The following is a 26724-nucleotide window of genomic DNA, read 5'->3' on the forward strand; positions in this document are numbered from 1 at the left end:
ATTGGAATAAATTTTATTTTATCAAAGAAGAAAATTCTTCTTCTCTTTGCATAATTTACAACGATGTTCTTTATCTTTTCTTACTGATTTTACTTTTTTAAGATTCAAGAGAACGGTGGATTCAATTTCTCACATTTCCTTCTTGCATCAAGTGGGATTAGAGCATGGTTCGAGGACAACTGGAGATTGCAATGGCTTGTCATGGAGGTTCTGATCTGACTACACAAGGAAATCAACAACTAGACGGAGAAGGTTATGGTGCTATTGCCGCATAAGTAGCAAAAGCGTTCCTAAACAAAGAGGAATATATAGGGATATAGATCCAAATCGTAAGGGTTTTTATGGAGAATGGCACAAAGTCCGACTCAGAGTTGGAACAGAATTATGAAGCTGCCTTCAACCACCTATTCTATCCACGCGTTCCGTGTTGGGAGCCTCATGTTCAAGAGAATAAATCATGGGATTTAGTTGATCTACATGATTTGAAGGAAAATGAGGTTGATTTTGGTGTAGGTCATATCGAAAGTAAAAAGGTTGTAGATTGTGATCTGCCACCAATTTTCGATACATACTTAGATGATGAACAAGATTTTGGAAGATATCTAATCTCTGATGGTGATCAAGATTTTGTGGGTGAATCGATCTTTGACGAAGAAAAAGCTGAAGATCTGGAACATCAAGGAGATTTAGGGCATTGGAATCAAAGTAGCACGATAGAAGTGTGGTCAACTTAGAATTAGCAAATTGTGGCCTTGATTTCAAAAAGTGATCAAATAGATGTTGAGAAAACTTCTAATTGATTTTGGAGTATCTTACATGATTTCCAACGGGAGTTTACAAATAATTGAATTTGATAAATTTGCATGGATTCCTCATTATCCCCATGAAGACCCATTTTTTGAGGTTTTATTTTTACCACGAATAGTATTTGAACCGACAAAGAAAAAGAAGGCCAAATAATGTGGTTTTGATGTTGAGCTCATCTTAACACACTTCAAAACTCGAGGACGAGTTTTCTCCAACAATGGGAGAATGATGGAGGGAAAAAGTCTTCTTATTTTGTATTTTAATTCAATTTCAATGATGTATATTATAGTGTTAGTTTTAGTGTTTATTTCTAAGGTTTTTAGGATTTCTAGGGTTATATTTTTTTATTTACTATACGTGTGTTACTGTTCATATGTTACTGTTCACTGTTACTATTCACGCAATACTGTTCACTTGTTACTGTTCACGTGTTACTATTCACGTTTTACTGTTCACAAATGGTATTTTTGAAATATTGGTATTGTTTTAGGGGTGCTTTAGAGTATTAAATATTTACTTGAATCTCAAGTTAAATTAGAGTTTCATAGGCTTATAAAAAGTTGGATGTCATAGTTTAAAGGATATTTTATTGGAATGAATTTTATTTTATAAATGAAGAAAGTTCTTCTCTTGGCGTGACTTACAACCATATTCTTTCTCTATTATTATTGATCTTAGTTGTTTAAGGTTCAAGGAAAGGGTGGAATCAATTTCCCACATTTCCTTCCTGCATCAAGAGACCTAAATATGGGGAACATCACTTTAGAGTTTTTTTATTTTTTAGGAATTCTAGAGACTTTTTAGATATTTTAATTAAAGTTAGGGAGTTTAGTTTCAAGTTATATTTATGTTAAGATTTTTTGGTCAAAAGTTAAAATTGTATGAACAAATATTGTCCAAAACAATATTTTTTCAATATAAATAAAGGCATGGATGGGTTAGAGAGTCATACACGTATGTTTTTTTTTTTAAAAAAAAAAACTGTCTTGTAAAAGAAGCCTAAGGCTTGAGCCTAGGTGGGAGAAAACAACTCTAATAGAGCTATACTTAACAACATGGCAAAAAGTTAAAATCAACACCTAATTTTTTCCCAGAGCCTTTCACCACAAGTCTTGTCTTATATCTCATAAGACCATTTACCTCCCACTTAATAGCATATACCCACCTATCATTCAATGCTTTCTTCCCATGTGAAAGTTCCACCAACTCCCACGTATCATTCTTAGCAAAACATCAATTTCTTCCTTCATTGCCTTGTGCCACATTTCAACATCAGAGTAATAAATAGCCTTTTGAAAAGACTCAGGTCCACCGCTATCAGTATACAAAATATACTATAAGGAAGGAGAATACCTTTGTGTGGGTTTGTGAGGACATGTGGATCTTCTCAATTCTGGCTCAGGTGTAATTGATAGTTATTCTTCATCTTGAACTAATTCAGTGTCATCTTCATAACTAGCATCACCTCCATCAAAACTGTTTTGCCTTTGAACTTGACTCTCTTGCACTTGTTGAGGTAAAACAATGGGATTTGGTTCTGGTATGTCCACAACAAGCATTTCTTGTTTCGGCTCTTCTTGTTTCTTTTCAACAAACATTATATTCTCATTAAAGAGAACATCCCAACTTCTAATAGTCTTTTTTGCAATAGGATCTCAAATCCTATAACCTCTATCATCACCACCATACTCAAGAAAAACACATCTTCTTGATTAGGCATCCAGCTTGGCTCTACTTTCACTGGGCACTTGAACATAAGCTTCACACCCAAATGTTCTCAAGTGTTCATATGACACACTTTTAGCTCTCCATAGAATTTTAGGCATTTCACTATTCAATGATGTACTGGGAGATCTATTGATCAAATATATAACTATACAAGCAGCTTCAGCCCAAAATTGCTTACCAAGACTAGATTCTAATAGCATAATTCTTACTCTTTCAATGATGGTCATATTTATCATCTCAATGACACAATTTTGTTGTGGTGTCCCAAGAACAATCCTTATTTTGCGAATGTCATTCTCTTTACAAAAAGTATAAAAAACATTCGAGTAATATTCACCACCATTATCAGTTTGCAAGCATTTTATAAATCTATCTGTTTCTTTTTCAACATTGGCTTTAAAAACCTTGAAAACTTAAAAAACTTGATCCTTAGATGCCAATGGATACAACCAACACTTTCTAGAAAAATCATCTAAAAAAGTCACAAAATAAAAAGCGTCACCAAGAGATTTAACATTAACATGGCCAAAAAAATCAGAATAAATCAATTCTAATGCTTTACTTTTTTTATGAGATTCATTTCTTTTAAAACTAACTCTACGCTACTTACCCATAACACAATGATCACAAAAATCAAGAAAAGAATGCTTAGAAATATGAATAAGATTTTGAGTTTGCAATACCTTCATACCATGCTTATTGAGATGACCCAAATGACTATGTCAAATCTGCATATCCTCATGCTTATTAGCTGTAGCATCAATCCTTTGAGCTGTGCTATGAAGAGTGTAGAGATTCTCATATATTTGCCCTTTCAACATTGTCATACAACCTCTTGAAATCTTCTATGACCAATTTCCAAAAGTCATTATGAAACCAACGTCATCTAACTGCCCGGCTGAAATGAGATTTTTTTTCAACTCAGGAACATGCCTCACATATCTCAATGTGTATTTCTTTCCATCTGATTGCTTTGATAACAACATTTCTAATGCCCAAGATTTTGCAAGCTCAATCATCACCAAGATAAACCAAGCCACCGTCCACATCAGTGTAGGATGAAAAGTATGACCTTTCTAGGCAAACATGCAACGAATCACCAGAGTCTAAAACCCAAGGATATGCAATAGACAATGTTGTGCATGCAATACTAAAAGTGATCTCATCTTCACCATCTGAAACTATACTTGCTTCGACATGGTTATCATTGCCCTTGGCCTCTTGCTTATTCTTTAAAGCATAATGATCTTTCTTTTTGTGACCAGGTTTCTTGTAATACTAGCAAGTAACCTTCTTACCCTGTGACTTGGACTTGCCTTTGCTATGAGATTTGCCCTGATTAAATCCATAGGGTTGATCTCTCTATTGTGTTCTTCCTCTATCTCATGCTGCCAATGCTTGATTTGATTTGGCAAGTATTTGTGTGGATGCCTTTCTAGTCTATTCATTTAACAATGAAGCTACAACATGTTTTAAATTAAACTTGCTACCCATTGTATTAGTCACAGTGGTGACAAAGGTATCCCAACTAGCAGGCAAAGAACTCAACAAAATCAAACATAACACTTTTTTATCCAAATTCACTTTCAAAGACTTCAATTGCGTAGAAATTGAATTAAATTCACTCACATGAGACCTAATTGTAACACCTTTTTTTATTTTCAAAAGAAATAATGTTTTCATCGCATTCATTTTATTTGCACTAAAGGGTTGCTCAAAAGATTGCTTTAAAGATTGACAAAGCTCTGTAGATGTTTGATATTGACAAACATTAAATAAAATTGATGGTGAAATACTTGGTCAAATAGCTGGCAAACATTTTCGATCAAGAACATCCCATTCCCAATCTTCTATTCCAATAAGTATGGTTTGCTTATCTCGAAGTGGTCGATCCAATTCTTTTCCAACAATATAATTTCCTACTATAACTTTTCATATTGGCCAATTACTTTAATTTAATTTTTCAAATTCAATTGCCCTTTCCATTTTCAAGGAAAAAACAACAAATAACCACAATAGCAAAAAACCCTTTTCTTCACAGACACAATGAAGAACAAACTTTAAGCTTTGATACTAGTTGTTGGGATCGATTGATGAAAAATCAGCAAAGGTTTATAACATTCACAACTATTGTTCATTTATATCAATATAAACAAGCAAAAACAACTACACGATATCAAAGCCAAAACATGGAATAAAAATCTAGCAACAGTCAATCCACAGAGCACGAAGATTTAACGTGGTTCGGTCACAAATCGTGACTTATATCCATGGAAGAATGACGCGAGATTTTACTTACTGATTTGGAAAGATTACAAAGTGAAATCGAGTTCAAAATATCAATTTCCAACAACCGTTTCTTACTCTAAACAGAGCCAAAAAATAAGACACCAAAAACACCAAAAAATGAGTTCTTTTTAACAATTTCTCTCACTAAAACATGACACACAACAAACCCACAATGGACTTCAAGCCTTTTGCTCACTTTCTCTCTCTAAAACAGAGCATACTAAGCCCTCAAGAGAAAATCCAATTGCAGCCCAATGTCTCTATCTTTTTCTCTCACTCTTTCTCTCTCTAAACAAAAGGGTTTTAATCCCTTTAAAAGAGCAAAGTTCCTACAATACCACAACCATGGGATTAGATGTAATCCAATGACCTAAAATAAAAGAGAAAAAAGTCAAATAAAACTCATGCATGTGTGATTTGTTTACATATATGTAACACTTACAACCACCCATCTTGAAAATTTAAGAGATGAGAAAAATTAATAGTCTCTATGAAGACAATCTCATCTTTTAACCTTAGACTTTCATGAATGAGTGCAGATTGTTTCAAATGAGGTGTACAAAAGTGCGGAGCATCGTGTCCTGGCAAACCCATCAAAGGAGCCAAGGATCTCAGTCGCCATGTTCTACTTGCCCAGGAAGAATGATGACTCCACGTTTTACGGTCCCATAGAGGAGTTGCTCTCACCCCAAAATCCACCAAAATATCGCAAGTTCATTGTAACAGAATTTTACGGGAGGTTCTACAACAAGAGGCTCGATCGGAAATCGTTGGTCGAGCATTTTAAGATCTAAATTGATCAATACCTGTTTGTTTCCTTCCTTAGTTGCCATAAAATAGATACATGGGTTTTATATCACGTGCGATTTGTATAGAGCTGAGGCTCCAAACAATTAAAGTAGAGTGTACCTTCAAATAGTGATGACAAATGTGGTTTCAATACTAAAAATCTTTGTGATAGCCTTAAAATATATTTTCATCTCTAATTATAAAATTTAAAGCTTAAAAAATAGTGTAGATCGAGCAGATCTATGAAAACTTAAAAACCTTGAAAATTGACGGTCCAAATATGCGTTATAAGATGCACCATTTCCAAAACTCGAAATCCATTTTTCTTCTCATGTCCATGCATCATGAGACCGAGATGATCAATTTGAGGATATTTGGGCAGCAAACAACCTATTCTTGTGAAAAATTTGAACTGGGCTCTAATTTGATTGTTTAGAGCCTCAGCTCTATATAAACTTTTTCCTTTTATATCTTACGTCATAAATCTAGAAAATCTCCATGGACATATCACTGAAATTTGTGGTGTCTGCCTACTCATATTCAACTTTGGCCAGGCTCAGTTTCGGGTTGGGTTTGGGCCTCATTTTAACCCATGTGCCAGGTCCAGTTGGTCCGTTGTATTTTTGGGCTGGGCCCAAGCTAGACCGAACCCAGCCCAAAATATTTTGTAAATAGCTTTTTGAAAAGTTTTCTGATGTGTACATAAGGCCCGGCCCCACAAAGTCCAATTTTCTCGGGTTTGGGAACCAATTTTTTGGAGTTTGGACCTTGTTGCCAAGAATTCGCGCTATGCCCAATTTTAAAATTTTGGCCTTAGGCTGTGTTAGCGTATGAATATCTTGTTAGTATTGATATACATAATTATGAATACATATCAGTATGGATATGTATTTGTATGGGTATATATATCTCTTAATTAGGTGTCACTTAATTATAATAAGATTAGTGAGTAATTATCCATAACCGTTGGTATTTATCTTTAATTGTTACTGGCCCTATATTTATAGGGGGTCTTGTATATTCTTGATCAATTAATAAAGAGAGAGTTCTTTGCAGTATTATGAGTTTCTATCATGGTATCAGTGCTATAGACTCTTCAACCTCAGATCTGGGCTTGTGTCGCCAACCTCAGATTTAGGCTCGCCGACCTCAGATCTGAGATTAACCTCACATCTGAGGTCAGGAAATTTCATTACCCTCTGCCTTTGTCGTTGGCTGCCTTTGTTGTTGGCTCGGATTCGTACCCACCGTATTACACAAACCTATTATACCCTCTCTCGCTACATGCATCCAACGATGGCTCTTTCTCTCTCTACAAATCCAACCATGGTTTTGTCTCTCTCTACCTGTTCTACTGTTTCTTCCATGTTGCACCCTCTCGCCTATGGCTGCCCTCTAGCGTGCTCTCTCTTCCTCCACCATCTTCAATTGAACTTCCACAAGGTCTCCAGAGTTTTAAAACATGATGTGCCATCCATCCATCGCCCATATAGTTTTTGGGCAATCTTACCTCTACTCAAGACTATCCCCAAAGATACAAGACCCCGATGATTGCTCCGCTTCGATAAACTGTAATTGCCCATCGCCATCACCTGATAATCCAAGCCATTCTTCCTCAAAAGAAAGTATGGTTTTTAATGGGGCAACAAAATCAATAGAGAAAAGCATTGTGTGGGATGGGGTTTACTTTGTGAGAATTGCAGAGTGAGGCTATGAGAATGAGTAGACTTATGCGTTTTTGCCACTTCTTCATGTATGCATCTCTTTAATTAAAAAAAAAACTTCAACTCTCTCTTTCGTCCATGGTTGAATCAATCAACACTCTCAGTTTAGTGAGAGAAACTCATATACCAAGGAAGCACTTCCAAAGGCTGCCGAGTCATATTTCGACTCTGTCGAGTCATGTTTCGACTCTTTGCCAAGTCATTTTTCTACTTTCTGTCGAGTTGTGTTTTGGCTCTCTGCAAAATAACTTTTGTCTCTGTTCTGACTTGTGTTCTGAACTGCGAGTTGTTGAATCTGTCTCGGACTGCAAGTTGCTAAATCTGTCTCGGATCCACAGCAAGTTCTGTTGGCTCGTCCAAATGTCATTATCTGTGTGCTGTTCAAACAATCCATGCATGTCTCGGATCCACACAAGGTTTTGTTGGCTCTTCCAAGTGTCATTTTGTGTTTGCTGTTCAAACAATCCATGCACGTGAAGGCTTAAAGATTTAACTAGTTCGTTTATGCAACTTATTGTTCAAACTTCAGCTAATTGTGTAAACGCATATTGAGTTTGAGGGGGAGTTTTAGCGTATGGATATCTTGTTAGTATCGATATACGTCATTATGAATACATATCAGTATGGATATGTATCTGTATGGGTATATATCTCTTAATTAGGTGTCACTTGATTATGATAAGATTAGTTATGTATCTGTATGGGTATATATCTCTTAATTAGGTGTCACTTGATTATAATAAGATTAGTTAGTAATTATCCATAATCGTTGGTATTTATCTTTAATTATCTTTAATTGTTACTAGCCGTATATTTATATGGAGTCTTGTATATTCTTAATCAACTAAGAGAGTTCTCTGCAGTATTATGATATTCTGAGTTTCTAACAGACTAGGTTTGCTTTACGTGGTTTTGGGCCGGATATTCTGAGTTTCTAACAGACTGGGTTTGCTTTACATGGTTTCAGGCCATGGAGTGCCCGGCCTCTTGACAGCCCTGATCCTACCATCTAAAATGGAGACTTTGGAATTTTTTTTCTTGTTTTTTTGAGAAGGTTACATATGAATAAAACTTGAGACATTGAGTTATGAAAACCTACGCTCCAACGTCTTGACCCAAGCCCATTTCCTAATTGGGGACTTTGGAAGTTGTTGATAGTGGGTGATAAGGAAAATGCTATCAAATGGTGCACAATTCTAGTGTGCGCACCATGGAGGTTAACATCCATTGGTAATGAGATTGTTCATGTTTTAAACAAGACCAATAATACAAGCGTGACAAACTACTATAGAAAGGGTAATGTCAAGTTTATTGTTTATATATGGTTGCAAATTTAGAATGTAGAATTAAAAGGCACCTAAAAAATCCATCATAAAAGATTATTTTGAAGTTGGAAAACTCTCTAATTAATCATAGTCATCTCGATATCGAGATGTATGAATACGATAAAAAAAAAAAAAAAACAATTTCGAGTCCCAAAAGTAGTGCATCTTGATGCACATTATCTGAACTGTTCATTTTCAATATTTTCATGCGTTTATAGATCTCATTGATTTGAGCTATTTTTAAAGGCTAAATTTTATAATTAGAGATGAAAATGGATGCTTAGGACATCCGATGACATTTTGACGCCAAAAGTATATTTTATGATAAAATTTGATGGTGCACCTTAATATATATATATATATACCATAAATGCCGCAAGATCACCCTATCAAACACTATCTAACAACTATCTATCTAACACGATCACCCTATCTAACACTATCTAACAACTATCTAACAACTATCTATCTAACACTATCTAACAACTATCTTACCTTATCTTAACTTATCTTAAAAATTGGAAGATTAAACTATGGTAAGCTATTACTTGTTGTAATATACTGACATAGTATAAGAATGCTATGATGATAAAGATGGCAGAAATAATGGATATGTCGATAACTATCCAAGAAGTATGAGTATAATTACGAATTTTGATGCTAAATACTATCTTAAATTGCATATTTGAGAAACATAATAATCACATATATTAATTGAAGAAGTAGAAGTACAAGATTGAAGAAATTACACACTTACGGATTATTACAAATACATACGCTGGAAAATGATTGCCATTCGTGAGGGCAGTAAGAAGGCAGAGTAGACAAATTACAATCACACATATATGAACATAAAGTAAAGAGTAGCAGATGTTACCGACTTGAGATGCGGTACTTTTACAGAGTTTTTAGAACAATACTAAGCTACTGTCATAGAAAGAAAGCAAGAGAGCAAGAGAAAGAAGAGAGCAAGAGAACAAGAGAGAAGTCTGAACTGAGCTTCTTGATCTACGGGAATTCCTTGTCAAAGCCTGTCTTGCTTCAAGGAGGAGGGTTTATTTATAGCTGGAGGAAGGGATGCCTTGGTGATGAAGGTATCGTTCTGATTAGCTGTTTGTTTTGAAAGGATAAGGAGGCTTGAGGTGACGCTGTATTGTCAGAGAGATGCAACGTGGTTGGTTGAGAAGATGTTCCGTAGAAGATGTTGATGTCGAGGTGCAACGTGGTTGGTTGAGATTAGTTCCGTAGAAGATGCTGCTGTCAAGGGGTCATTCGGGAGGCATGAGGGTCCTAGAGGAAAAAGACATGGTGATTGAGGATAGGAGGATTGATGAAGAAAGAATCTTCTATGTGGAGGTGATGGTGATAGTTTCGTACGTGTGAAAAATGGATGGTGGAAAGAGAAGACATGTATACAAGGGAATCTGTACTATGCTGCTTTTTGCTGTAGTGAGGTCTTATCGTGCCTGCTTTATGCTGTAGTGAGGTCTTATCATGCTGCTTTTTGCTGTAGTGAAGTCTTATCATGGTTGCATTTAAGAAAAGCGGGCTTGCCTGAAGCGGGCTGCCGGGCTATTGGTCAGGTCGCTGGCTAAAGTCTTCTAACAATGGGTTGCCGGACTGAACGGTCTCTTCTGAGGTGGCAAATACTGTATTATTAGGGGCAAAGATATTGAGAAGATTTTGTTCTAGTTCTTTGAGAGTAGCATTGAGGTGTGCTAGTCTCATTTTTTTCAAGTGTGCAGAAAATGTCGGCAGGCTGACTGTATTATGTTCTTGTGGGTTAAGTATATTACTAGGAGGAGGTATTCGTTTAAGAGTAAAGGAGGCAGGATCAGTATTGAAGATGTCCCACCATTTAATTTTGATAGTTTTGCCAAGTTTAGGGATGTACTCATAGTTATGCGTATTATTCTAAAAAATGGTATAATCCCATTTGAGTATCAAAGGTATTTGGTAAATGGCCAAGAAATAAAGATGAGAGTCATCTAGGTCTGTGAAAGTATTATATTGTGCAAATTTGGTCTGAAAGGCTTGGAAGGAATCTGGTAGGATTTGTGTCTGGGATCCCCATAATAAAAACCAGTGACGAAACCAATTTGGGATTCTTTCATAGGTAGGAAGTTTGAATTGCAAGTACCAGGAGTGAGTATTATTTGGATTTTGATATGAGAAAACCTTATGCCAGGCTTCTATATACTCAGCATATTTATAATATTTGTATTGGAATTCTAGATTTACTAGTTTTTTCCCTTATATGGTATTACAACCCCAATCCTCATAAGAAAGTAATTTCTTTATCTGAAATTTGGAATAAGCATATAATTTAGTGGTTCCTTGATAAAAGTGCACAACAGAAACATAACCGGTTTCCATGAGAATGGATTCATACCATTCGTGAGTCTTAACTCCATGTGATGGATTTAAGTGGTTTACAAGGTAAAGGGGAGCAAGTTTATTTGGGTCAATTTGCACATGGTTATCAGAAATGGGTATATCAGACAAGAAAGCTTTTCAATATAAACGTATTTGGTAGTGGTGGGGATATGCTTATTTGGGTATGTTGCCGGTGAGAATGCCGGACTCGGGGTTTGTATTGGACTTTGAGGAGGAGTTTGTACAAAATATTCAGGTATGTTTGTGGATTTGAGAGGTGACTTAGGTATCAGAGTCAACGAGGGATAGCTGAGTATAAGAGGCCTAGGCATATTACAAGGTACTAAGTCCATGGGTTGTTTCCCTCTAGATTTATTTGGAGGATTATTCATATTGATATTTTTATTAGCAAGAAATATTTGCAAACCATATGGAATGGTATCGTTTTCAGGAAGTGGTGGTAATGTACGGCCCCCCCCGCAAAAATTCACGGGTAAGAAAGTCAGGTAAAGAATTAGCAGAACCGTGAAGATGCTCAATAGAGAAATCAAAATCAGATAAAATCGCCTGCCAACGGGCAAAGATTTGTTTGGAAACAAGGTTTTGAACATCTTTTTGTAGAATATCTTTTACGGCTTTACAATCGGTGCGAATAAGAAAGTATTGGTTAAGAATATCACTTTGAAATTTACAAACACAATGAATAATTGCAAGTAATTCTTTTTTAACAGTAGAATAGTTTTGTTGTGTAGAATTCCAAGCTTTAGAAGTAAAACGAATTAACTGTTCTTTGAAATCAACGGATTGTTTTAATATACCACCAAGCCCTAATTCAAAAGCATCACATTCGATTATTTTAAAAGCTGTAGGATGAGGTAAGGTGAGACATAGTAATTCTTTGGCTTTTATTTTAAGTCGTTGTACTGCGACAGTATGAATTTCTGTCCATGGTGGCGGATTCTTTTTTAACCTGTCATATAAGGGTTTAGCATCAACAGCTAGATTATGGTAAAAATCACTTATATAATTAAGGCATCCTAAGAATCGTTGTACTTATGTTTTATCTAAAATTTTATCAGGAAATTTGTCAGCAAATAGAATAGATCTATTAATTGGGATAATTGTTCCTTGATTTATATTATGTCCCAAAAATCGAATTTTTGTTTGAAAAAGGTTTAGCTTTTTAGCAGCGACTACTAATCCAGCATTTTTAACTATATGTATGAAAGTATAAAGATGTTTAAAATGTTGGTCTAGAGATTCAGAGAATACTAGAACATCACTAATATAAACTATCATGAATTTATAAAAAGGGTTGAATACATCATTAATTATTTTCTGAAATTCTGATGGCGCATTTTTAAGACCAAAAGGCATGACATTTCATTCATAGTATCCAAAGGGGACATTAAATGTTGTTTTATACTTATCTTCTTCCTTTATCTGTATTTGCCAAAAGCCAGATTTTAAATCAAATTTGGAGAAGATGACTGCATGTAATAGTCTATCTAGTAAATCTTTTTTATTTGGAATTGGATATCGAATCCATTGTAAAACCTTATTTAGGGGTCTATAATTGGTAACCAATCGTAGAACTCCTCGTTCTTGTTCGGCGTTTTTGTTGACATAAAACGCAGAGCAGCTCCAGGGAGATAAACTGGGACGTATGAGTTTCTTCTGAAGTAAATCTTTAATTTCATTATGACATGTTTGTAGTAATTCCGTATTCATTTGAATGGGTCTAGCTTTTGTTGGTATTTTTGTTTCACTAAAATTTGGTTCATATGGTAATCCAACAATATGTTGTTTTCTATTCCAAAAAGCCGTTGGTAAATCATTACATATTTCGGTTTCAATAAGTCTTTTGAGTTGTTGTATTTTTTGTATCATATCATTGTTTTGGAGTTTTTCACTAACAATCTTGTGTTTGATCTCAAGTTGTAGTGATCCTAAAAAATCTTCTTTTTGTTTGATACTATGTTTGACAGTATTATTTTCTTTGAGTTTTGATTTATCAAGGAATTCAAATTTAATCGGGGTACCATGGATATTTGTTTCAATACCTGTATGGGAAATATTAATTGGATATAACAGAGTAAGGAACGGTACACCAAGGATCACAGCTTGGCTGAGTCCTTTAACCATAATAAATGTAGTAGGAAAACAATGACCTTCATTACAAATTTTAGCATTCGATAATTTATATTTAATAAACAGTCTACTTCCATCAGCAGTGTTGAGAATTTGAGTAGTTTTATCAAAGTATTTTGTAGGAACTAATCCTTCATTAAGGCAATTCAGATCAACACCTGAATCAACTAAGGCTAGAGCTTGAAATTCGTATTCATCGCTTATTACGATGGTTACTAAAATAAACCATTTTCTTATGATTACTTTATTTAATACATTTACTGATTTAGTAGTAGATTATTCGCCTTGATTTTTGTAATCATTGGGATGATATGATTTGAGCAAGTGATCAAATTCAATGGAATCTGAATCAGTGTCTATTTCTGAAGTTCTATTATGGAGTTCAAGAATTTGAATTCTAGTTTTTAATTGAGCTACTTCTAGCTTGACTGTATTTACTTCGGCTTTGAGTTCAGCAATAGTAGGCTCTTTTTGTGCTGCTTTATGCTGATTTACACGCTTCATAATATCAGAAAAGTTATAAGTATCAGAGGGTTTTACTAATGGCATATGTTTTGTTTTTGTTTTTGTCAAATTAATAAATTGAGTAATTATTTCTCGTTTTTTATCAGGGTCAGAAATTTTCTCTATTAAATCTAAAATAAGATTATCCTCTTTTGTTAGAGTATGAATATCAGAAGTTGTAATAGGACATTTACATATTTCGTCATCAGTGTCAGAACTATTACTTGTAGTTGACCAATAAAAATCATCATTATGAATTGTTCCTATAAAAGATGTGTCACTACTTGAAGCAGTGTACGTATCTGAACTAGTAGATGAATCATATATTTGAATGATATTATATATTTTATTTCTGATTTGCTCATCTAATGTAATGGCTTCTAATTTTTGTTTGACTTTGCATTGGCTTTTATAATGGCCAACTTTTCCACATTTATAGCAAACAGGTAATTTTTTTACCTTTTTGATGGAATTTCTTAGAAGCAAATCTTTTAGTAAATTTCTTAGATTTCTTATATTTGGCCGGAGAAGACTTATGTGTTTTCTCAGATCGATCAATTCGATGTTTTCTCCTTTTTATGGAATTTATATATTTTATGTGGTTTATTCTTATCAATATGATAGCTAAATTGTTCACAGAAATCACCTAATTCTTTTTTACCACTTTTGTTTTGTTTATCAAGTTGTTTTTTGAGTTTCATATATGTGCATAAGGCTAGGCCTTCGGCACATATTTCAGAGGATAATTCGCCTAACGTATATTGAGAGTAATTGATTGTACCACCATGTTTATTTTTCAGACGTTCTTTGACTTTTTCGGCGAACAGATATGGTAGACCTGCTACGAATTTTCTTTCCAATGGTCAAGATGACTATCTTCTCTTTTAAGTAAACGAGACAAAAAAACGTCTTTATACCACTTATAATGGGATAATGTGGGACAACGTAAATTCGATAAAAGATCAGCAGTTCGTGCTGCGAGTATGGCAGTATTTCCTATGAAATGAAGGGCAATAGTATAAATAAGTGAATTGACGGCATCACTTTCAGTATATAAAACATCTTGATTTTGTTTATTTTTTGTTGTCCATTGACGAGTATTTGTTAATATTTGTTGTTTTGTTTGATCATTCAGATGGGAATCCCACCATCCTCTTAACCATCCAGTAAATTCTGAAACGATGGCTTTTGAAATTTCCTGATCATGGCTACCAGCCATTTTACATGCTGAAGCATACATCGTCATTTGTTTCATTGTATCTAGTATGCGATGGTCGAAAATTCCATCAATGTTCCAATCTATAATAGTTCGACCAATGTATATAGATGTATGACTTGTAAGGTCTTCTTCTAATTGGATATCAACTAGAGTTGGTCTCTTATAGTATGGTCGAGCATTTATCTGTTGCCAATATTTACTATAATTGGCCCGATTTATAGTATCTGGGGAAATATGATGTTCAGAAAAAACGTTTTGTATATTTGTTATTGTGTTTCTGATTGGAGGTTCAATATTTTCATTTTCTTAAAACATCATTTCTTCTTGGAGAGTCATGTTATCATGCTCTGGGATTTTTGTTTTCCCTCTATCGTTTTCGGGTATAAAGATTTTCTTTTTGGGTTCTTTTAGTTCTAATTTGGATAGCTTGGAAATTAATTGATCCATGAGTGTTTTATTATCATCTTCAATATGGAATTTTTCTTTATTTAATTCAGGAGGAGGTTTGAAGAATAATTCCTTTGGTTCCTTATATGATATAGAAGGAAGTAATAAATTTTCTATTCGAATAGTTTGTTTTCCAATAGTTTGAAGATAGAGATTCGTATAATTGTTTTGTTCAATTATATCTGGGAGTAATTCCATGCGAGATAGATTAGGGTTATTTAATTTATAAGGTGTAGCTAATGTTTCATATACTACTATTTGGGTTGAAGGATTTGTTTCATCCGTGTTATTGTCTGGACCTGTAGCGGCTTTATCAGACATTCCTTGTATTTTAAGACTTTGTTCAGGAGGATGTATGGCTTTGATTGTTTTTCCTTCTGTAGTATTGAATACGGCATAATGGGTTTCAAGTGTATTTATTTCGAAATCAGGGATAGGAATTTGTCTTCGGTGTAAGATATCTTTTAACCAATCAAAGAAACATGTACTTTTGTTTCCTTGTTTTCTCCATTTGTTGAATTTTTTATGGAATAAATAAATGAGTTTGGGATCAAAAGTATCTACATACTATTCTCTGATATGTTTGTTTTCTTGGGATAAATAATCATTGATTATGACTTTATTATCTAAGTTTTCTTCTAGTTGTAAGACTTGAATAAATTCCGCTTCATCAGGTTCATCATGAGCTTGTTTATATTGAGGAATAATAATATTATCTGATGTTCGCATTAGTCCATCAATTTGTGGTCTAATAGGTGTCATAGGTGTTGGTGGAATAGTTATGATTGGAGGAATTCTGTTGTATGTAGTAACAGATTTTCTTACTGGTTCTGGTTTCCGGAAAGAAGTACTTAAAATACTAGAAATGGATCATCCATTGATTGAAACGATCTATTATTTGTGAATTGGATTTCAATATTTCCATCTGTATGTTCAATAATTTTATCCGGAATGTTTTGGATAGATGTTTGTGATGGTTGGTTTTCATTATGAATGGACCATGTTTGTGGTAAGATAATATCTGACCAAGATATTGTCTTTGGAATGATGGTATTTGATTTTTTCATATTGGTTTGGAAGAATATTGTTTGTCCTCGTATGTCCACTTGAAGTGCATTGGGACATAAAGTATTCATTACTTTGTAGTACAGACGATATACTATGGCTATATTTTGGGAACCTATTAGCATATCAAATCCTTGAGTTTTTAGGTTTAATGACAAGACGTTTAGTATATTTGGATCTATAAGTGATACAGAATAATTAGGAAAACAATTAAAATAAATAGGTCCGCTACATAAACTTGATTCAACCATTCCGAGTAATGAGTCGAAAAATCTATTATGTCTAGTATCACGTAAACATACTAGGATAGAATTGTTAAGTCCTAGGCGAGTTAAGGGTTTAACTGTAATTTGTATTAATCCTATGTGAAGATATTTATAATTATTTGTTTTATGGACTTGTAATATTTTATTTGATAATAATTGGAAATCTTCTTGGTTGCTTGTAACAGCTAGAGTCCGTTCGACTGTTTTGATAGCATATCCTATTTTTAGATCAAATTTACCTTTTTTATATACATCAGATATAGAAACCCACACCCTGTTAGAGTAATAATAGTGTCACTCATTATTTTATCTAAAGAAACTTATTAAATTAATCCATTAAAAGAAGTTGGTCCGAGCATTGAGGTTAAAGATGCTCAGACACCCTGTCTAAAGACTGTTAAGGCCAGGAGAGTCGCTGAGGTCAAAAGAGACATAAGAGGTAGTCACAGAGGATTGTCCAGATAACACTCAACCGTAACCTAATAATGGAAAAATTTATGAAGAATCTATCAGATAAAGTAAGTAGTTCCACTAATAGTACTCTACGAGTTAAAAATAAAGAAGAAATTATTATAAATGATATAGAAACCCAAATTCAAAATTGGAACATACCAAAGGTTCCAATATCTGATGTATATAAAAAAGGTAAATTTGATCTAAAAATAGGATATGCTATCAAAACAGTCGAACATACTCTAGCTGTTACAAGCAACCAAGAAGATTTCCAATTATTATCAAATAAAATATTACAAGTCAATAAAGCAAATAATTATAAATATCTTCACATAGGATTAATACAAATTGCAGTTAAACCCTTAAGTCGCCTAGGACTTAACAATTCTATCCTAGTATATTTACGTGATACTAGACATAATAGATTTTCCGACTCATTTTCAAACTATCCAAATTAGAACTAAAAGAACCCAAAAAGAAAATCTTTATACCCAAAAACGATAGAGGGAAAACAAAAATCCTAGAGCATGATAATATGACTCTCCAAAAAGAAATGATGTTTCAAGAAAATGAACATATTGAACCTCCAATCAGAAACACAATAATAAATATACAAAAAGCTTTTTATGAACATCATATTTCCCCAGATACTATAAATCAAGTCAATTATAGTAAAAATTGGCAACCGATAAATGCTCGACCATACTATAAGAGACTAACTCCAGTTGATATCCAATTGGAAGAAGACCTTACAAGTCATACATCTACATACACTGGTCGAACTATTATAGAATGGAACATTGATGGAATTTCCGACCATCGCATACTAGATACAATGAAACATATGACGATATATGCTTCAGCATGTAAAATGGCTGGTAGCCATGATCAAGAAATTGCAAAAGCCATCGTTTCAGAATTTACTGGATGGCTAAGAGGATGGTGGGATTCCCATCTGAATGATCAAACAAAACAACAAATATTAACAAATACTCGCCAATGGACAACAAAAAATGAACAAAATCAAGATGTTTTATATACTGAAAGTGATGCTGTTAATTCACTTATTTATACTATTGCCCTTCATTTCATAGGAAATACTGCCATACTCACAGTACGAACTGCTGATCTTTTATCGAATTTACGTTGTCCCACATTATCCCATTATAAGTGGTATAAATACGTTTTTTTCTCTCGTTTACTTATACGAGAAGATAGTCACCTTGACCATTGAAAAGAAAAATTCGTAGCAGGTCTACCATATCTGTTCGCCGAAAAAGTCAAAGAACGTCTAAAAAATAAACATGGTGGTACAATCAATTACTCTCAATATACGTTAGGCGAATTATCCTCTGAAATATGTGCCGAAGGCCTAGCCTTATGCACATATATGAAACTCAAAAAACAACTTGATAAACAAAACAAAAGTGGTAAAAAAGAATTAGGTGATTTCTGTGAAAAATTTGGCTATCATATTGATAAGAATAAACCACATAAAATATATAAATTCCATAAAAAGGAGAAAACATCGAATTGATCGATCTGAGAAAACACATAAGTCTTCTCCGGCCAAATATAAGAAATCTAAGAAATTTACTAAAAGATTTGCTTCTAAGAAATTCCATCAAAAAGGTAAAAAAATTACCTGTTTGCTATAAATGTGGAAAAGTTGGCCATTATAAAAGCCAATGCAAAGTCAAACAAAAATTAGAAGCCATTACATTAGATGAGCAAATAAGAAATAAAATATATGATATCATTCAAATATATGATTCATCTACTAGTTCAGATACGTACACTGCTTCAAGTAGTGACACATCTTTTATAGGAACAATTCATAATGATGATTTTTATTGGTCAACTACAAGTAATAGTTCTGACACTGATGACGAAATATGTAAATGTCCTATTACAACTTCTGATATTCATACTCTAACAAAAGAGGATAATCTTATTTTAGATTTAATAGAGAAAATTTCTGACCTTGATGAAAAACGAGAAATAATTACTCAGTTTATTAATTTGACAAAGACAAAAACAAAACATATGCCATTAGTAAAATCCCCTGATACTTATAACTTTTTTGATATTATGAAGCGTGTAAATCAGCATGAAGCAGCACAAAAAGAGCCTACTATTGCTGAACTCAAAGCCGAAGTAAATACAGTCAAGCTAGAAGTAGCTCAATTAAAAAATAGAATTCAAATTCTTGAACTCCATAATAGAACTTCAAAAATAGACACTGGTTCAGATTCCATTAAATTTGATCACTTGTTCAAATCATATCATCCCAATGACTACAAAAATCAAGGCGAATCCTCTACTACTAAATCAGTAAATGTATCAAATAAAGTAATCACACAAAAATGGTTTGTTTTAGTAACCATCGTAATAAGCGATGAATACGAATTTCAAACTCTAGCCTTAGTTGATTCAGGTGCTGATCTGAATTGCCTTAATGAAGGATTAGTTCCTACAAAATACTTTGATAAAACTACTCAAATTCTCAACACTGCTGATGGAAGTAAGACTGTTTATTAAATATAAATTATTAAATGCTAAAATTTGTAATGAAGATCATTGTTTTCCTACTACATTTATTATGGTTAAAGGACTCAGCCAAGCTGTGATCCTTGGTGTACCGTTCCTTACTCTGTTATATCCAATTAATATTTCCCATACAGGTATTGAAACAAATATCCATGGTACCCCGATTAAATTTAAATTCCTTGATAAATCAAAACTCAAAGAAATTAATACTGTCAAACATAGTATCAAACAAAAAGAAGATTTTTTAGGATCACTACAACTTGAGATCAAACACAAGATTGTTAGTGAAAAATCCAAAACAATGATATGATACAAAAAATACGACAACTCAAAAGACTTATTGAAACCGAAATATGTAATGATTTACCAACGACTTTTTGGAATAGAAAACAACATATTGTTGGATTACCATATGAACCAAATTTTAGTGAAACAAAAATACCAACAAAAGCTAGACCCATTCAAATGAATACGGAATTACTACAAACATGTCATAATGAAATTAAAGATTTACTTCAGAAGAAACTCATACGTCCCAGTTTATCTCCCTGGAGCTACTCTGCGTTTTATGTCAACAAAAAAGCCGAACAAGAATGAAGAGTTCCACGATTGGTTATCAATTATAAACCCCTAAATAAGGTTTTACAATGGATTCGATATCCAATTCCAAATAAAAAAGATTTACTAGATAGACTATTACATGCAGTCATCTTCTCCAAATTTGATTTAAAATCTGGCTTTTGGCAAATACAGATAAAGGAAGAAGATAAGTATAAAACAACATTTAATGTCCCCTATGGATACTATGAATGAAATGTCATGCCTTTTGGTCTTAAAAATACGCCATCAGAATTTCAGAAAATAATGAATGATGTATTCAACCCTTTTTATAAATTCATGATAGTTTATATTGATGATGTTCTAGTATTCTCTGAATCTCTAGACCAACATTTTAAACATCTTTATACTTTCATACATACAATTAAAAATGTTGTATTAGTAGTCTCTGCTAAAAAGCTAAACCTTTTCCAAACAAAAATTCGATTTTTGGGACATAATATAAATCAAGGAACAATTATCCCAATTGATAGATTTATTCTATTTGCTGACAAATTTCCTGATAAAATTTTAGATAAAACATAAGTACAACGATTCTTAGGATGCCTTAATTATATAAGTGATTTTTACCATAATCTAGCTGTTGATGCTAAACCCTTATATGACAGGTTAAAAAAGAATCCGCCACCATGGACAGAAATCCATACTGTCGCAGTACAACGACTTAAAATAAAAGCCATAGAATTACCATGTCTCACCTTACCTAATCCTACAGCTTCTAAAATAATCGAATGTGATGCTTCTGAATTAGGTCTTGGTGGTATATTAAAACAATCCGTTGATTCCAAAGAACAATTAATTCGTTTTACTTCTAAAGCTTGGAATTCTAAACAACAAAACTATTCTACTGTTAAAAAAGAATTACTTGCAATTATTCATTAAGTTTGTAAATTTCAAAGTGATATTCTTAACCAACACTTTCTTATTCGCACCGATTGTAAAGCCGCAAAAGATATTCTACAAAAAGATGTTCAAAACCTTGTTTCCAAACAAATCTTTACCCGTTGGCAGGCGATTTTATCTGCTTTTGATTTCTCTATTGAGCATCTTCACGGTTCTGCTAATTCTTTACCTGACTTTCTTACCCGTGAATTTTTGCAGGGGGGTCGTACATTACCACCACTTCTTGAAAACGATACCATTCCATACGGATATGAAAATATCAATATGAATAATCCTCCAAATAAATCAAGAGGGAAACAACCCATGGACTTAATACCTTGTAATATGCTCGGGCCTCTTGTACTCAGCTATCCCTCGTTGACTCTGACACATATGTCACCTCTCAGATTCACAAACATACCTGAATATTTTATACAAACTCCTCCTCAAAGTCCAATACAAACCCCGAATCCGGCATTCTCACCGGCAACATACCCAAATATGCAAACCTCCACCACTACCAAATCCATTTATATTGAAACAACTTTCTTGTCAGATATACCCATTTCTGATAACTATGTGCAAATTGACCCAAATAAACTTGCTCCCCTTTACCTTGTAAACCACTTAAATCCATCACATGGAGTTAAGACTCGCGAATGGTATGAATCCATTCTCATAGAAACCAGTTCTGTTTCTATTGTGCACTTTTATCAAGGAACCACTAAATTATGTAGTTATTCCAAATTTCTGATAAAAAAATTACTTTCTTATGAGCATTGGGGTTGTAACCCCATACAAGGGAAAAAACTAGTAAATCCAGAATTTCAATACAAATATTATAAATATGCTGAGTATATAGAAGCCTGGCATAAGGTTTTCTCATATCAAAATCCAAATAATACTCACTCCTGGTCCTTACAATTCAAACTTCCTATCTATGAAAGATTCCCAAATTGGTTTCGTCACTGGTTTTTATTATGGGGATCCCAGACACAAATCCTACCAGATTCCTTCCAAGCCTTTTAGACCAAATTTGCACAATATAATACTTGCACTGACCTAGATGACTCTCATTTTTATTTCATGGCCATTTACCAAATACCTTGGATACTCAAATGAGATTATACCATTTCTGAGAATAATACACATAACTATGAGTACATCCCTAAACTTGACAAAACTATCAAAATTAAATGGTGGGACATCTTCAGTACTGATCCTGCCTCCTTTACTCTTAAACCAATACCTCCTCCTAGTAATATACTTAACCCACAAGAACATAATATAGTCAGCCTACCCACATTTTCTGCATACTTGAAGAAAATGAGACTAGCACACCCCAATGCTACTCTCGAAGAATTAGAACAAAATCTTCTCAATATCTTTGCCTCTGATAATACAGCACCTGCCACCTCAGAAGAGATGGTTCAGTCCGGCAACCCACTGTTAGAAGACTTTAGCCAGTGACCTGACCAATAGCCCCGCAGCCCGCTTCAGGCAAGCCCACTTTTCCTAAAGTAACCATGATAAGACCTCACTACAACAAAAAGCAGCATGATAAGACCTCACTACAGCATAAAGCAAGCATGATAAGACCTCAATACAACAAAAAACAGCATAGTACAGATTCCCTTATATACGTGTCTTCTCTTACCACCATCCATCATTCACACGTACGAAACTGTCACCATCACCTCCACATAGAAGATTCCTTCTTCATCAATCCACCTATCCTCGATCACCATGTCTTTTTCCTCTGGGACCCTCATGTCTCCCGAATGACCCCTCGACAGCAGCATCTTCTACAGAATTAATCTCAACCAGCCACGTTGCACCTTGACAACAGCTTCTTCTACGGAGCATCTTCTCATCTTCTACGGAATTAATCTCAACCAGCCACGTTGCACCTCGACAGCAGCATCTTCTACGGAACACCTTCTCAGCCACCCACGTTGCATCTCTCTAACAATACAGCGTCACCTCAAGCCTCCTTATCCTTTCAAAACAAACAGCCATCAGAACGATACCTTCATCACCAAGGCAACCCTTCCTCCAGCTATAAATAACCTCTCCTCTTTGAAGCAAGAAAGGCTTTCACAAGGAATTCCCGTAGATCAAGAAGCTCAGCCCAGACTTCTCTCTCTTCGTTCTCTTGCTCTCTTGCTTTCTTTCTATGACAGTAGCTTAGTACTGTTCTAAAAACTCTGTAAAAGTACCGCATCTCAAGTCGGTAACCTCTGCTACTCTTTACTTTATGTTCTTATATGTGTGATTGTAATTTGTCTACTCTGCCTTCTTATTGCCCTCACGAATGGCAGTCATTTTCCAGCCTATGTATTTGTAATAATCCGTAAGTATGTAATTTCTTCAATCTTGTACTTCTACTTCTTCAATTAATATATGTGATTATTATGTTTCTCAGAGATGCAATTTAAGATAGTATTTAGCATCAAAATTCGTAATTATACTCATACTTCTTGGATAGTTATAGGCATATCCATTATTTCTACCATTTTTATCATCATAGCATTCTTATACTATGTCAGTATATTATAACAAGTAATAGCTTACCATAGTTTAATCTTCCAATTTTTAAGATAAGTTAAGATAAGGTAAGATAGTGTTAGATAGGGTGATCTTGCGGCATTTATGGTATATATATATATATATATATATATATATATATATATATATATATATATATATATATATATATATGGGAAAAGATGGGATTAGCCCACTAACATATGAGCCCAACGGCCCAGATTGAATCTAGACCGATCTGACGATCACGGATGTTCGGTAGTGCTTGAATTTTTATTTTTTTTCTATAAATCCAAATCACTTGAAATTTTAGGTGTATATTCTTCTCTTCAAGGCGCAACTAATAAAATATAAAAAAATTATTTGTAAAAAATTGACCAAAATACCCCCAAAACTTTTCAGGGGTATTTTAGTTAATTTATTTCATGTAAAATATTTTTTTGATATTTTTTAAAGATTCATCTATTTTTGATGAACACACGCCTAAAATTTCAAATGATTTGAATTTGTAAAAAAAAACCTAAAATTCAAATACTACCGAACATCCGTCATTGTCATATTCGCCAAGATTCAATCTGGGGCGTTGGACTCATATGTTCATATGAGCTAGTGGGCTAACCCTAGCTTTTCCCTATGAAAAGCTGGGGTTAGCCCACTAGCTCATATGAACATATGAGTCCAACGCCCCAAATTGAATCTGGGCCAATCTGACGATCATATAGGGAAAAGATGGATTAGCCCACTAGCTCATATGAACATATGAGCCCAACATCCCAGATTGAATCTAGGCCAATCTGACGATCACAGATGTCCGATAGTGCTTGAATGAACAGTGATTTCGCTTATAGGCGAAATGAACAGTGATTTCACCTACTCTCATCACCATCCAAACTTCACCTCACGGTCACAGTTGTCTGATAGTGTTTCATTTTTCATTTTTATTTTTCTTCAAATCCAAATTACTTAAAATTATTTATTTATTTTCTACAAATCTAAATTACTTAAAATTTGGAGCGCGTGTACAACTTAGTGAAGCGCACCAAATAAAAATATAAGAAAAGTTTGGAGGCGAATTATTTTTTTCATAATTTTATTAGGTACACCTCACTAAGATATACACATATTCCAAATTTTAGATCTTTCGGATTAATAAAAAAATAAATAAAAATAAAACACTACCAGAAAACTGTAACCATACGATGAAGTTTGGATGGTGATTAGGGTAGGCGAAATCATGGTTTATTTTCGCCTGCTGGCGTTTTGTAGTATCTTTATATATATATATATATATATATATATATATATATATATATATATATATATATATATATATATATATATATATATATATATATATATATATATATAGGTAAAAGTTTATATAAGGATGCAACCTTAAAATGTAGAATCACATATATACCTCAAAACTCCATCGGAAAAGGTTGTTTTAGTGTTGAAAAACTCTCTAATTGACCATCTTGACATCAAGATGTATGAATATGAAAAAAAAAAATTTTGAGTACCAGAAATAATGCATCTTGCAACACATTATCTAAGTTGTCTATTTTCAAGATTTTCATATATTTATAGATCTACTTGATTTTAACCATTTTCAGAGTTTAAAAATTTATAATTAGATACAAAAATAGGTTTTCAGATAATCCTAAGATTTTTTTACATCAAAATCACATGTTATGATAAAATTTGGAGGTTCGCCTTAATTGGATTGTTTAAGGTTGCAACCTTATAGAAACCGCACCTATATATATATATATATATATATATATATATATATATATATATATATATATATATATATATATATATATATATATATATATATATATATATATATCTTCAAATTGATCATCTCAACATCAAGATGCATGCACATGAGAAAAAATGGATTGCAAGTTTTGGAAATAGCGTACTTTGAATTTACAGCTTTCATAGATATGTCGATCTAAACTATCTTTGAAGCTTTAAACTTTATAAATAAATATGAAAATATATTTTAAGGCTATCACAAAGATTTTCAATATTAAAACCACATTTATCGAAACTATTTGAAGGTAGGCTCAAATTTGATTACTTGAACCTCGGCTCTATATAAACTATATATATATATATATATATATATATATATATATATATATATATATATAAATGGGTGCGGTTTGTGTAGTGCCTAGGCTCAAAACAATCAAATTAGAGCCTACCTTCAAATACTATCGAGATATGTGGTTTCAATACTGGAAATCTTTGTGATAGTCTTAAAATATATTTCATTTTTATTTATAAAGTTTAAAACTTCAAAAATAGTGTAGATAAGGTCTTGAGTTCGATTGGGGGCTTAATTTTTTTTTTAAACTCCTTTTATCTGAACTCTTTTAAAAAAATAATTCTTATGTCTTTTGAATTCTAAAAAAACTAATCCCTCATTTTTTTCATAATTGGTACTTTTTGTTTTCACACATGTGACATTTACAGCCACCCTTTTTGGAATTTAAGAGACAAGAATAATTAATAGCCTCTATGAATACAATCTCTAACCTTAGACTTTCATGAATGAATGCAGATTGTTTCAAATGAGGTGCACAAAAGTGTGGAGCACCGTGTCCTGGCAAACCCATTAAAGGAGCCAAAGATCTCAGTCGCCATGTTCTACTCGCCCGGAAAGAATGATGACTCCACATTTTACGGTCCCATAGAGGAGTTGCTCTCACCCTAAAATCCACCAAAATATTGCAAGTTGACTACAATAGAATATTACGGGAGGTTATTCAACAAGATGCTCGATCGGAAGTCTTTGGTCGAGCATTTTAAGATCTAAATTAATCAATATTGTTTGTTTCCTTCCTCAGTTGCCATAAAATAGATACATGGCTTTTATATCACGTGCGGTTTGTATGGAGGAGCCGAGGCTCTAAACAATTAAAGTAGTGCGTACCTTCAAATAGTGTTGATAAATGTGGTTTTAATAC

General features: G+C 33.5%; 1 protein-coding gene across 7 annotated transcripts in view; it reads left to right on the top strand.

Annotated features, from left to right (window-relative positions):
* Positions 1-26724, top strand: part of LOC18433319 (1-aminocyclopropane-1-carboxylate oxidase homolog 6-like) — a 34061-nt gene extending 7337 nt beyond the window's left edge. For 2 of the 7 annotated variants that reach the window (XR_016052741.1, XM_088862883.1), the window contains one exon: positions 103-1266. Coding sequence is in view for 5 of the 7 variants with exons in the window: in XM_088862883.1 (XP_088719009.1) it covers positions 103-219 (117 nt within the window). In the remaining 2 variants the exon portion in view is untranslated. Of the gene's footprint in view, positions 1-102; positions 1267-5363; positions 5774-14493; positions 14551-14828; positions 15230-26318 lie in introns of those variants that run through there. The other 5 variants (XR_016052742.1, XM_088862877.1, XM_088862898.1 and 2 more) reach the window with 5 other exon arrangements.

Source organism: Amborella trichopoda, chromosome 1 (genome assembly GCF_054954075.1).
Source record: "Amborella trichopoda isolate Santa Cruz 75 chromosome 1, AtrichopodaSantaCruz75HAP2 v2.0, whole genome shotgun sequence".
NCBI lineage: Eukaryota > Viridiplantae > Streptophyta > Magnoliopsida > Amborellales > Amborellaceae > Amborella > Amborella trichopoda.